This window comes from Balaenoptera acutorostrata, chromosome 6 (assembly GCF_949987535.1).
Source record: "Balaenoptera acutorostrata chromosome 6, mBalAcu1.1, whole genome shotgun sequence".
Classification (NCBI taxonomy): domain Eukaryota; kingdom Metazoa; phylum Chordata; class Mammalia; order Artiodactyla; family Balaenopteridae; genus Balaenoptera; species Balaenoptera acutorostrata.
Genome location: NC_080069.1, coordinates 11,523,582 through 11,538,027, shown reverse-complemented (window position 1 = coordinate 11,538,027; position 14,446 = coordinate 11,523,582). Strand labels below are relative to the sequence as shown.

The window sequence follows — 14,446 nt, the reverse complement described above, 5'->3', positions numbered from 1 at the left end:
CCACAGATAAGGACTGCGCAGAGGGTGGGTGGCATTTACAACCCTGGCATTTACTGCCAGCAGTATGTACAGTCAATTGCCCCACATTCAATTCACTTTTGCCCTCTCTCCACTCAGAGCAGCCTTTAAGGGGCCCCTTCAAGGGGCTGGGAATGCTTGGGAAGAAGAGTAAGATGGAGGTGGGATGCGAGACCCAGGCTGCTTCCCTAGGAGGAAACAGCCCATAGAGGAAGGAAAGAGGATCAATCAGAAAACCATCACTAGAGCAGATTCTCCTCACTCTTGAGTTGCCTGGAGGTTTTCCTTCTAATCCAAAAGGAAAAATAATGGGACCTCACTTCCAGGAGCACGCAGGTTCCTGAGAACCGACAGGAAGGCAGTAAACCTTACTGGGTTCATACGTTGATATCGGCTCCCAGTTTCTTGCCATCCAGGTGTCTAGGAAGCTGTCCCAACTCCCCTGGGGCTGCAGACCATGCTGCCCCGAGCGTTTGCCTCTAAGTAGCAGCTGCTCCAAGATGCACACAGCCCCCCAGCCTCATGTCCCCTCTAGACGAGGGTGGGCTCCCTGATGGCCAAGCCCTCCAGGTGGGCTGGTCGTGAGCCACAGGAGGGCATGGGAGGAGAGGACAGAAGCCAGGACAAAGGACTATGACAATGGCTTCCTGCATGTAAAGTCGGGTTTGAAGATTCAGCTTCTTGGCCATTTTTCTTCCCTTGTATGTCTTTCCTTTCCTTTCCTATTCCCTTCCTCCCATCCAGCACGTGTATCTATCTTGGGGCTTCCAGCCTGAGTTCTGGAAGAGTCCCAGGAAAGCCACCGGGAGGGTGCAGTGTAGAGCCTGTGACACCTCTCTGAGTCAGACCGCCCTCTCCACTGACCCGCTGTGACTTTGCACAATTCCTCCCTCCCCCAGCCCCGGCTTGGATTCCTCACCGATACAGTGGGGATAAGAGCACCACTGCCCCCACGGGGCTGCTGTCAGGACTCAAGGACACACAGCACTTGAGTCCTCGGCCCTTTATAGCCTCCGAGAGAGGGACCCTCAGTCCATCCTCTCTCTGGCTTTATTCGAAGAGAATACTACCTACTGGTACCTGCTCTGTGGGTAGATTCTAGACTCTGAATCTACACTGCACTTTCCAGGCCACACATGCTGGTTGCCCTAATTTGCTCATGAGCCTCTTAACATTTTTTTTCCCCTCCTCCTTCCTGCTCAGTGGTCAGTTTCTGGAGAGCAGGGATGTTATCTGAGGTCTTTTTACCTCCCCAGGGTCCACAAAATACAGACCTCAATACCAGGTAACTCAAGGTCAGTTGGTCAAGAATTTATTGAAAATCCATCCCTTTCTGGGATTTTCCGCATCTCCTCCCACCCATGCTGTGTGTGGTCCATCTCAGATGCAATTCCGTGCTTCCCATGAAGGATGTTCTTAACTACATCTCAACACGGTTTCTGAAGGTTGCTCAAAGCCATATGAGGGGAAGGGGGAGTTCGGAATCAGGGCTTCTGGGCAGTGAGGCCAGGAAAAGGGCAGGTTTCATGGCTTTTTATGACAGTCTCAGCATTTCTGACTCTTTGCAGTCTGATTGGTATGAAATCACAGCCAGTGAGAAGACATGAGGATTTTGGAAATCGCTGTCAACCTTTTGCCCTTTATGCCATGCAAACCATAATGAGACGTGAGGAGTACAGCTGGCTGCCTGCATCACCCACTCCCGCTACGCTCTGGGAAGCAGGTTCGGTCCCAGGGACACACCAGCCTTGTCAGCAGCGTCCCAATGCCTGCCACTATCTTGGGTGCTCGTTCGCTGGTGACTGGGTAGCCCCCAGCCACGGGACATGGAGCTCTCAGCTTCTGCTCTTGAGCCTGGTAACCACGTCCCAAGAACCAACTCAGTAGTGGCACTAATTTGGGGGGAATGAATCCTCTAGAGCCCTTCATGCCAATAACATGCCAAGGAAGACGCTCCTCTGGGGCCCAAACCCCTTTGATGATGCTCCCAGGAACCACAAGTCAGACCGAGGAAATCCATGATCCTAGGGACCCTCCTCCTCCAGATGGGATTGTTTGTAGGCCCTGAAGGGAGAGGGTTAAGCTCACAATGGGATGGGGCTGGGGGCAGTTCCATCCTTCAGCCAACACTCGGTGCTAAGTTAGGGACCACAGAGGGTACAGAGCTGGAGCGTGCGTGGGGCATGCCTCCAGGAGCTTAGAGTTTAGCGTCGGGGAAAAGGATATGCCTTGTCCCTCTAATTCAGGGAGGAAAAGAAATGACAGATGTCAGGAGAGAGGCACAAAATGTGATGTGAGAGTGGCTCTCATCACTCCATTCGGGGTGGAAATCTGGGCACGCATCTCTCAGTCACCAGAGCTGAGAAAGGGGCGCCACTACATTTACTGCTAAGATTCTGGGCGATATAGGATGGCCTTGGATGCTGGGACATGAGGAAATGGGGGATTTTCTGCTCTCTCGTGTCCTAGCCCCATCCTCCATCCAAGCCCCAGACTGTGTTCCCTGCTCTCCCAGGAGAAAATCAGCTCTGCCCGGAGGTGATGGGTCATGTGTCCACCACCCAGTCAGGAGGGAAGTGATAGTAACAGGGTTCTGGAGTTTCTTCCTGAACTTTTCCCAGGTCTATAGCCCAGGAGAAAAGGCCCTCTTCTTCAAATAAGGAATCATAGGGCCCTCCCGCATTTATTGTGTCCAAGGAGCTATGCCAGCAGCTCTAGGGCAAGGGGTTGGGAAACTACGGCCCACAGGGAAGAGCTGGCTTACTGCCTGCTTTTGTAAATAAAGTTTTATTGGCACACAGCCACGCTCCTTGTTAATGTATCCTCTGTGTCTGCTTTCACGCTACCATGGTAGAGTTGTATAGTTGCAACAGAGACGGTAAAGCCTAAAATATTTACTATCTGGCCCTTTACAGAAAAAAATTTGCTGATCTCTGCCCTCGGGGAGAAACTAAATATGAATGAAATAGTCACTGACCTATAGGAGATGCTTGATGAATTTCAGAGACAGATGTATGCTTCAATACCTGTAATATACTTCTGGGATGGATGTGATATAAATAGAAACTGCTTAGAATGGAAGGAGAGAGCTTTGGGGCGGTGGGGGGGGGGTTTACATTGAGCTTTAAAATTACAATACATCTCAGTTCAGATCCCACACTTTCCAGGTGCTCCATTGTCTCTCGTGGCCAGTGGTGAAGGTACCGGACAGTGTCTGTAGAAGGAGGCTTCTTAGCGCTGAACTGTTTGGGCTCGATTCCGTAGGAAATGGAGTGCTGCTGGGGATTTTTGAGCTGCATCTTGGGGTGCTTCCCTGTGACGTTGTCTGGAGAGATGAAAATAGGAGCAAATTATGAGGCTAGTGCAAGAGGGCCGGTGAGAGCAAAGAAGGCAGCTAAGTCAGCCACCTTCCTTGGCAGCAGGAGCGGATTATAGGGAAGACTGGAGAGACACATGCGGAGAGGCAATAGGGTGGCCGACAGCCGGGGCCTGGCATGGGCTGGGGGAGGGTTAGCCTGGCAGCCCGGTCACTGGAAGGCAACCCATTCCTGTACCCCCAGGCCCCATCAAGCATCGGTTAACAAGTTAGGGGTCCTCCCTGAAGTGATGACAAGGATCCAGAACTCTAAAGTTCCCCCACTGCTCCCAGATGCTCCAAACTGAAGTTCTAGGTGGGCTCACCTCAGGGCTTCATCTTGGCTTCACCTCCCTTCCTGGTCAGATGTGGAAATCACAAGTTGTGTTTAACAGCTTATAAACTGCTTTCACATCCATCAACTCCCTTGGTCCTCACAACAGTCCTGGAAGGAAGGACGGAAGGAAGGAAGGAAGGAAGGAAGGAAGGAAGGAAGGAAGGAAGGGAGGAAGGAAGGAAGGAAGGAAAACTATTAATGTCTTGGTTCTACAGATGAAGACACGCTGCCCAGAGGCCTCAGAGGGCTTCTTGAGACTCACAGCTGAGAACTCGGGGGGTGGGGAGTAGGGCCGGGGCCCTAAATGTGTGCCAGCTTTGCTCACATTCAGAGACAAGACTCTCCACTGGGCACGTGCCACGTGGCAGACACTCGACTCGGAAGCGTCAGCGTAGGTTATCTCATTTCATCTGCACAAGTGCCCACATGTTACTGGTGGGAAAACCAAGGCTCAGAGGTCGTGCTTCCTGCAAGGTCGTGCAGCTGCAGAGCCAGGACTTGAATCCAGAACTTACTCCAAGACCAGTGCTCCTCCCCTACCTCCCGGCGGCCTATCAAACCCCAAATCTGTCTCTGCTTTGGCTCAGAACTTGTCCTGTATCAGCTTGATGGACGTCAAGGAGACGTGATTTGCTCTGCGATGTTATTTCCACGTGTGCAAATGATGAGCCATATTCGAGCAAGGCTCTCCTGTCCATTTTACTGAGGGCCCTCGACATGTCAGGCCTTGTGGGGATAAGAGGTGATGACAAGGACAATGTAAGAGTAATAGTAGCAGCAGCAGCCTGTACCTGTACAGGGCTCACCAAGCTTGTGACACCACTTTAAACACTTTCTAAGCATTAGTGCATTTAATCTTCATCACAAGCCTGACATAGGTACTGTTATTAATCCCATTTTACAGATAAGGAAACTGAGGCACTTGCTCAAACTTACATAGATAGTAATTATTCAAGCCAGAACACATGAGAAGTCATTTTTGTCCTCTAAGTTACTAAAGGAAGTCAACCTGTAAGTGGACCATTTTAATGTCCAGCATCTTATAAGACACATTCTGTGCTATTTGACAATGTTAGGACAATTTCAGGTATTTTCTTTTGATGGTGGGCTCTGACTTCCAGCAGCCCCACCATCATCCTGTGACCAATACAATCTCTGCTCCTTCCTCCTGCCTTGGACAGGTTCTTGACAACCTGGACAGCCACCTGAAAAAATCCGAATACTTCCGCTTCCTCTGGTTCCCACACAGCGAGAATGTCAGCGCCATCTACCAGGACCACACCAACAAGGTAGCCGGGGCGTCTTCCCCTTCTCATGCACAGCCCACCATTCCCACACGGCCCCACCACCCCCCACCCCCAGCTCCCAGGGCACCTGACACCTGTTATCGTGCTGATGAGCCGTGAGAGGTGAGAGGAAAAGCAAGGGTGAGCACCACTGAGCCTGAGGAGAGAAGCACGAAAGGCCAGAGGGTGGAAGGAAGGAGGAAGGTGGGCCCAGTAAGGGTCCGTGTGTCTGCGGGGAAGGATGCATAGGGGTGAGGTCAAGGGACAATCTAGGTGTGGGGCAGGGGAACAGGGGACAGAGGTGTGGGCAGGACAGGATAGGCTGAGTCCTAGGAAGCTGGGCTAGACCTCAGAAGCCAGCTAATACATCCCACCTTCCCTCCAGCACCCCCATCTTTCCCACCCCCAACCTTACAGGTGAAGCAACCCTTGGTTTTGTCTCCCCACCGTGACCTTAGCAAACAAGCTGCTTCTCAGCAGAAGAAAACAAAACCATCACTTAGGATGATGTTGATTGAACAAGTCAGGCAAAAGCCAGGACACCTGCTGTGTGTAAGGGGCTGGCGTAGGGTTCATAAAGGATGATTGCTGGACACCCGGCTCGTGGGCTCTGAAGAGGAGGGACAGATGCACATTTTTGTCTTGTGAAAATACATGAATACATGAACATATAAAAAAGCATGAAACAGAGGGGATAGGGCATGGGAATCAGCGGTAAGAAATGAGGCTTTCAATTGTCCTGGCAGGTGGGTCACCCTTCCCCCATGACACACACACAGCCTCTCCTGGGACACATCTCCCTCTAAGGAGACACTCAGCTCTGGCCCCAAACTGACCACTAATTCTGCTTCCCAGCCTCCCTCCTCTTCAGCCAACTGGTTTTGGGACTATGCTGTTGGATTCTATTTACTGGAGTTCCTGCTCTGGATCAGGTAGGAATGCAAGTGTCTCTTTTCCCAGCACCTGCCATATACTGTTGCAGATGTGGTCCATCAGAAGAACAACATCCTACCTAGTTGTGCAAACTGGGTCTGTCTCCTGGGTCCAGAGCAGGGGTTTTCAACCCTGGGGAACTTTTTAAAAAATACCAGTGCCCAAGCCTCACTCCCTGGCTCACAGGTGTTGTGAAGCTTCGTATTGTCCTGTTTCTTACCTCCTTCACAGCCTGAAGTCTGTGCTCAGGCTCAGGCCCCATGTCTGCCACCAAACATGTAACTATGAGTGATGGGGAAGGTTTTATGGGGCCTTGAGTGGTGACTCTGTATCCAGCCAAGACATGGAATGGCATCAGATAAAGATTTTTGAAATGTTTCATACATGTAAATAATATAGGCAGCACAAATTTAAAATATAAAGAATAATATAGTAAGCACCCACATCTTGTTGTTGCTACCATATTAAGAAGTGAGACAACACTAGTAAAATTGGAGTCCTCTTGGTGGAACTCCCAGATCACAGTATCTCCCCGAAAAGGTAAACCACCACCCCAAACTTTATGCTTATCATTCTCTTGCTTTTATTGATACTGTAGTTTTCTGAATCCTGAAATAAAAAATTGGTAATTCAGCTTTGATAGTGATATTTTTCCATGTTGATATGAATAGCTGTAATTACTCATTTTTCACTGTATGCATTTACCACAATGTATTTATCCATGCTCTTGTTGATGGATATTTAGGTTGTTTCCAGGAATTTTTTTGTCCATGCTCTTGTTGATGGATATTTGGGTTGTTTCCAGGAATTTTTTTGTCCATTACAAACAACGTTCCTGTGAGCATTCTGGAAAATTGCTTCTGATGTCTTGAGTATATAATCATGAGTTGAATTCCTGGGTCACCAAGTATAAGCATCTCTAGTATTATAATATCAAGTTGTTCTCCTAGGTAGTAATACCAAGTCAACTGCCAAGCACTATAAGATTCTCTGTCCTCCATAAGCTGGACAAAATTGGACCTGTCAGGCTTTTAAATTTTTGTGTGCTATGTGTTAAATGGTACCTCATTATGGTTTTTAATTCTTATTTCCCTGATTATTAATAAGGTTGCCCAGCTTTTCAGTTTATTGATCCTTCAGATTTCTCTTCTGTGAGGTGCCCATGTACGTATTTTGTTCTTTTAAAAAATTGGGTTGTTTTTTTCTTAGTGTTTTGTACAGCTTTATTTACATGTATTTTGAGCACCAGTCCTTTGCTGGTTATGTGTGTTGCATCACCTTCTCCCTGTTGGTGTCTTATCTTTCACTTTCATGGTGTTTTATGATGTGTAGATGTATTTAATTTTATCAAATGTAGCCGTCTAGTCTTTTACCTTGAGGACTTTGGTGTCTTTTTAAAGACGGTGAGCCCAGCCTAGAGGCCATCGCTCCATCAGATGACGGATCGGGGGTGAGAGTGGAAAATGCCCAGCCAGCTTCTCTCCCCTTCCATCACAGCAGCCTGGCAGCTTTATGCGCTTGTGTCTGTGGAGTCCGGGCCCAGAGAGCATCCAAGTAAATTGGGCCCTAAATCACAGTTGACACATCCCAGCCAGGGCGGACGCTTTGAGGGAGCTCCATGACCTCTGAGCCCAGCCCATGTGGCCCCCCTTTTCGTGTCTTCTGGAAACTGCATCCACCCAGCCTCATCCCTGCAGCTCTGGGCCTCTCGCTGAACTATGTGCCCAAGGATGCGGGAATGGAAACTAACATAATGGATTGGGTAACTGGTGACTTAATGGCTGCTTTGCGATCAGACTCACTGTAGCCCCATGAGGGCAGGGATGCTGTCTGCCCCGTCACTGTCAATCCTCAGAGCCCCAAACAACGCCTGGCACCTAGAGGAGGCTCATAGTATTTGTGTAGGAAATGCTCATGAAAAGCTCGGTCCCTGTCCTTGAGGTGTTCAGTAGCGGTCAACCGTAGGGGTGATGGTGTTGGCCCTGGCTGACCAGGACAGAGAGACAGGCTCTCTCGGGAACAGATCCCTGGAGGGTCAGCTAGGACCAGGGCCAAGCTCAGCTCCTGTGCTGAGAACAGCCCTGTGCCCTGGGGCCGGTGGGAGCCTCCCCACGGCCATGCTGGCCTGGGACACCAGAGAGCATCTGCCTTGAGAGAGACAGCGTTCTCTTCCCCTTCCAACCCCTGCAGCATGTACCCTTCCTCCCCTTCCAACCCCTGCAGCACATACCCTTCCTCCCCACCCCCTGCAGCTTTTACCCTTCCTCACCCCCCGACCCCACCCCTGCAGCGTGTACCCTTCACCCTCCTAAACCCTGCAGGAGAAGGAGAAGCAAGGAGGAGGCTGATTTTGCTTTCTTGGCTTCCCAACACATATACAGTGAAAATTTATTTCTTTTATAAAGACAGAAAAAATGAACTTTAATCTGTGTGTGTGTGTAAGTATACATTTGGAAGGATGGGACTTGGTGAATGAGTTTCCCAGAGCAGAAAGCCAGGTGACAGCTCCTTCATGGCCCAAGAAGCGCAGAGCCTTCCCTTTGCAATTCCTTGGGCAGCTCATTTCCAAACACAAGAATCCATAAGCCCAGCCCCCATGTTAGGCCACTGGCCCCCACTGGCCACTTACAACAATCAAGTCCTCCCAGGATGGCCAGGTGTGGAAGGAGGGTGAATTACTACAGTCCTTATGTAAATTAAACAGGCAGCAACCTGTTGAAATTCAAACTCTGCCTGCCCTTTGCCCCAACAATCTGGTAAGGATATAAGTACAAAGACGTTTGTTATGGTGTGGCATGTGGTGGTACTACACCGAAAATGACAGGTTTTGGCGAGGATGTGGAGAAATTGGACCCTTGTGCACTGTTGGTGGGAATGTAAAATGGTGCAACCTCTAGGGAAAACAGTATGGAGGTTTCTCAAAAAGTTAAAAGTAGAATTTCCATATGACCCAGCAATTCCACTTCTGAGTATATATCAGAAAGAATTGAAAGCACGATTTCAAAGAGATATTTGCACACTTGTGTTCACAGCAGCATTATTTACAACAGCCAAAAGGTGGAAGCAACCCAAGTAGCCGATGGATGACTGGATAAACAAAATGGGGTATGTCCATACAGTGGAATACTATCCAGCCTTAAAAAGGGAGGAAATCCTCACACGTGCTACAATGTGAATGAATCTTGAAAACATTATGCTAAGTGAAATAAGGCAGACACATAAAAGGACAAATATTGTGTGATTCCACTTATATGAGGCACCCAGAGTAGTCAAATTCATTGAGACAGGAAGTAGAATGGGGGTTGCCAGGGGCTGGAGGGAGGGTGCAATGGGGAGCTGTTGTTTAGTGGGGACAGAGCTTCAGTTTTGCAAGATTCTGGAGGTGCACCACACAGTGATGTGAATATACTTAACACTACTGAACTGTACACTTAAACAATGGTTAAGATGGTAAATTTTATGTTATGTGTTTTTTTTTTTTTAATCACAGTTTGGGTTTTTCACCAAACCCAAACCCTGAAAATAACCTAGTCATTAAAGGGGAAGAGAGGGATAAAATGTGAGATAAAATCCATAACTGGATCACGGGACAGCCATGGAGAGAGTGATGGAGGGCGATATTCACGTTTCCTGGAGGGATTTCCAGGCTGTAGGTAAGCGTACATGGCAGAGTATGTGGAGAATGAAGTCCTGGTTTGTAAAGGACTCAGCCCAGCGCCCAGCAAACAGCCAGCACTCACTCACTGCTGGATAATACGATGATCACAGGCCCCTATGCCCTTTCCCCCCAGCACCTTCCTGCCAGGCCTCGTGGGCTGGATCAACCGCTTTTTCTTCTGGCTCCTGTTCAATGGGAAGAAGGAAAACTGCAACCGCAGCCACAAGATCTTCACCTACGAGTGCCGCTTCAAGCAACACGTGCAGGACTGGGCCATCCCCAGGTAGGGGCTGTGTGGGCCAGCCTGCGGGTGGGTCAGCAGCAAACAGATCCCCTTGGGTCCTCCCCACAGCCCTAGCACGTACACTGCCAACCAGGCTCCCCGTTCTACTTGTTATTAGCGGGGGGCAAACTGGAGGCTCCGAATCCCCATCCAGTGCCCTTGCACCATTGTGCCTCTCAGGGAAACCAGCCAGGGGATCCCTTCCGCTTTCCCCATCAGCTCCTCTCCAGCCATGAGGCCGGGTAACAGCAGGCTTGGGCTTGAAGCATAGTGCTTCCTGGCCAGCATCTGGTGTTTCTGAAAGACTGTCCCCTGCGTTGTCCCTCGGTCGGCAGAGTCCATGGAGCAGGCTGGGGGCCGGTACTCTGCATCTCAGTCCCGAGGGACACGCCCCCTCAGGACTGAGACTAGGTCTGTAGCCCAGATCACTGCAGCTTTCTCTCTGAATTGCCCCTCTTTGTCCCTCTCCAAGAAAAGGGTGGGGGTGGGGGGTTGGTGCCCAGGGCTTAAGGGATACTTCTGTTACCATGTTCAGGGGCTGAGACCACCACACTCTTGGGGCAGGACTATTAGAGAAAGTAGAAATCTTGGTATCAGAGTGACCTGACTCTGTCTGAAGAAGAGGAGGCCGGGGCATGGGACAGCTGTGGCCAGAGACCCAAGGGGAGCCCCCGATTGGGTGGGGGCCCTGGGATCTGAGCTGGGAGCAGTAGGTAGGTCTCCTCTTCTGTGAGGAGGACTTTGAGAGCAGCCATGAGGAAGGGGCCTCCTGGGGACCGGGATCCCCGAGGCCCCCAAGGCTGGGAAGCCGTGCAGAGCCTCATGGGAGCTCAGGAGGCCCCTTCCTGAGGTCTGGGTTCCATCCGCCTGGGCCGAGTGCAGAGAGAAGACCAAGGAGGCCCTGCTGGAGCTGAAGGCCATGCTGGAAGCGCACCCCAAGGTGGTGGCCCACTACCCCGTGGAGGTGCGCTTCACCCGGGGGGACGACATCCTGCTGAGCCCCTGCTTCCAGCGCGACAGCTGCTACATGAACATCATCATGTACAGGTGACCAGCTCGCGGAGGGGGCGGGGTGGGGCTGGGCTCCCTACCCCCACCCTGCCCCCCTGCTTCGAAGGGACCCCTCTCCTTCCCCAGCTTTCAAGGCCAGTTCAAATGCCACCTTCTCCCGGGAGACTTCCCTGATCCTGGCCGCAGAAAATCGTCTTTCTCTCCTTCGAGTTCCTACAACCACCCTTTCTAGCTTATGTTATGTTAATGCAGTCATTAATATTAATGAATATGTAATATTAATGTTAATGTTAATATGCATAGCTACTATTTGTGAAGCTGATATTACTGAATGACAAGTCTATGCGATCTCATGTGCCTGCCCTAGTCAGTGATTCCAAGAGCCTGGAACTCTATGTCGAGAAGGATTCTGAGGCCAGGTTTCAGTTCAGCCAAAAAGAGAATCAGGCCTGGATGCATTTGCCCATCTTAACCGGCTCCACCAGGCCCTGTGCCGATACCTTAAGCTCACGACTGCGTTATCTTTTTCCTAATTAGTTGCACAGTAATCTCTTGTATGAGGCTTACAGACATGCACGGTTTAAGAAGCTCCTCTTTTCTAAAACTTCCTGCTTAAGACGTGTCTTCCTTCCTTCCCATCCCCCATTGATAAAAGCCCTTCTCTGACTTTGCAAAAGACAAATATACTCTCTCCCAGCCTGAATCTCATTATGCTGTATTTCTCCAGCATGTAAAAACCCCCAAACTCAAGGGATCCCAAGGGACAATTCAAGAAGGCGCTGTCCTGGCGGGAGTCCCCGAAGCCAGAAAAGAGTTTCTGAAACACTTACTGAATGAGAGGCGGCTTATTTCATGTAGGGACAAACTTGCAGCCAGGCTCATCCACACCTGTCTGTCTGTCTGTCTATCTTATCCCTGTGCATGCAAATTCATAAGTGAGAAAGTTGCCGTGGGGCTGCATCATAACATTTGAATTTTTTAAAGCTCTGACTTCGATTTTTTCTATCAGTAAATCTGACTTCGCAGGACTGACCAACTAGGTTATATGGCTGTGCTTTCCATACATCAATGAGGGGATTCTGATATAAATATTTATTTTTAAGATTTGTGTGTGTATATATATATATATATATATATATATATATCCTTAAAGTAATCTTTACGTTAAAATTTTTTAAATTTACATTTTTTAATATTTAGATTTAAAATTGAAATCTTCAAGCTGCATGAGTATATAAATATACATACATATATATGTGTGTATGTGTGTGTATATATATATATATATATATATATATATATATATATACATACACACACACAAATCTTTAAAATTATTTAAACTCATGACAACTTTCAGTGGCCAATTTAAAAATATGCAAGAGGATGTACACCTTTTCCAAATCCTTCTGAGCAGAAGCCCTCAAGGTGCTGGGTCACTGCTGTCCATGTCCTGAGGGCAGAGCCAAGTGCTGGGCCCGGCACAGGCCAGGCGCCTGATAACAGTGGGTGGGACCATGCAAAGCAGGGACAGGGCCTCACCTCCTTCTGCCCCCTCGCCAGGCCCTACGGCAAGGACGTGCCGCGGCTGGACTACTGGCTGGCCTACGAGACCATCATGAAGAAGGTGGGGGGCAGGCCCCACTGGGCCAAGGTAGGATGCTTCATGCCGGGTGTCAGCTGGACAGCTGCTGTGAGCCGGGGCTTCCACCAGAGGGCGCCTCTCTTCCCCATTGCCCTGCCCGCCCAAAGCTCAGATGTGGGGAAACTTGGGCTGAGCAAGTGACAGGAAGGAGGGCCTCCAGGACCCTAACCAGACCCATCTTCCCTCTGCATTCATGTTCCAACAGCCCAGTGACTGTTATTCTCTCAGAGTTTTCAGAAAACTTCCTCACCTTTCATTTTATTTAATTCTCATAGAAACCCTACGAGCAGGATAAGGCAGTGGGTCCATTTAACAGACAGGAAACTAGGGGTCTGTCAGAGGTGACGGGACTTACTTACTAATTAGCAGTTGAATTGGGGCCAGAGCCTCTCCACTGACACACTGCTGGGTGGCAAAGGGAACGGGAAGTTTAATGCTGCATTTGAACACCTTCCTTCTTTACTTTCCAAGAAACTCCTCCCTCCTCTTTGGGTCTCTACACTATAGGTGCGTGTGAATGAATGCACGCGTGTATGTGCTTGTGTGTGCCTGGGGATAGGAGCGTCACACCTGCAGGCACCCAGACGTGGGTGCCTGTTTGCAGCCCCGCTGAAATGCCGCTTCCAGGGAACGAGGCCTGTCGTATCTGGTTGCTTCCTCAGGCCCACAACTGCACCCGGAAGGACTTTGAGAAAATGTATCCTGCCTTTCCGAAGTTCTGTGCCATCCGAGAAAAGCTGGACCCCTCGGGGATGTTCCTGAATGCGTATCTGGAGAAGGTGTTCTACTGAAGCTCGAACAGAAAACAAGTCGAGCCCACCCCATCCCATCCCCCAGGCCCACTTCGCATGAGGTTGAAGGCTCCGTGTCCCTCCGGCCTGATGGGGAAAAGACCTCTTCCCCCAGGCCCTCTGCCACGGTGCCCGCAGCTGCCCTGACCCAGAGTGAGGAGCCTGGATCTGGGCAGCTCCCACTTCCCTCATCCTCACAGGAACCCCATGTAAGGAAGAGCACCAAATCCCCATTTACCTCTCCAGCCGCATCCTCTTAGCCCAAGCCTGCAATCACCACATCCTGTTTCCCAGAAGACAGAGAAGCCCCCAAATGTTCTGTGTCTAAGAGGTCAGGATTCAGCGTTTCACAGGTTCCACCCGCTGGTTGGGTGTCCGGAGCTCCAGGGATCCCCCGCCCACCCTTGCAGGGAGGGGTCCCCCTGGCATGTGTTTGGGCACAGAGGTCGTGTGTGCTGTGCTCTGCTTTGTTTCACTCTCGAGGGTCTTTCAGATGCTCAGGTGCGTGCCCCCTGCCCTGGGACTGCCCTCTTCCAGAGGGTCCACCCCCATAGCCCGATCTGCAGTGTGTCTATTCCAGTGGATGTTTGGGGAGTGGGACTCTCCTTGCCTCCTTTTTAATAAAGGCCAAGAGTTCATTCACTCTCTGCTCCCTCCTCTTCATCTCCAAGGTAAACCTTTGGGAGCAGGAGGCTCCCTGATTCCCCGGCTGCCCTCCAGAGGTAATGGGTCTTGGACTTGCCTGGAAAATGCTCTTCCTATTCCTTTTGCAAACTTAGTTTCAAGCTGCCTCTGACCTACCACACTTTGTGGCTATTCTTTCACCAAGCTTTTGTTGAACATCTACAAGGTGCCAAGTGCTTTGGGGGAATTAAAGGGACCTTAAGGGGCTTCCCTGGTGGCGCAGTGGTTAAGAATCCGCCTGCCAATGCAGGGGACACAGGTTCGAGCCCTGGTTCAGGAAGATCCCACATGCCACGGAGCAACTGAGCCCATGAGCCACAACTACTGAGCCCGAGTGCCACAATTACTGAAGCCCACGCGCCTAGAGCCCGTGCTCACAGCAAGAGAAGCCACCACAGTGAGAAGCCCACGCACCGCAACAAATAGTAGCCCCCACTCACTGCAA

At 50.2% G+C, this 14,446-nt stretch overlaps 1 protein-coding gene across 1 annotated transcript in view; it reads left to right on the top strand.

Annotated features, from left to right (window-relative positions):
• LOC103015173 (L-gulonolactone oxidase) overlaps positions 1-13,960 on the top strand; it is a 29,158-nt gene extending 15,198 nt beyond the window's left edge. Inside the window, exons 7-12 of the mRNA XM_007192736.2 lie at positions 4,892-4,999; positions 5,852-5,928; positions 9,721-9,870; positions 10,753-10,917; positions 12,445-12,535; positions 13,189-13,960. Coding sequence (XP_007192798.2) covers positions 4,892-4,999; positions 5,852-5,928; positions 9,721-9,870; positions 10,753-10,917; positions 12,445-12,535; positions 13,189-13,317 — 720 coding nt within the window. The 3' untranslated portion in view covers positions 13,318-13,960. The remainder of the gene's footprint in view (positions 1-4,891; positions 5,000-5,851; positions 5,929-9,720; positions 9,871-10,752; positions 10,918-12,444; positions 12,536-13,188) is intronic.
• The last annotated feature ends 486 nt before the right edge of the window (positions 13,961-14,446 follow it).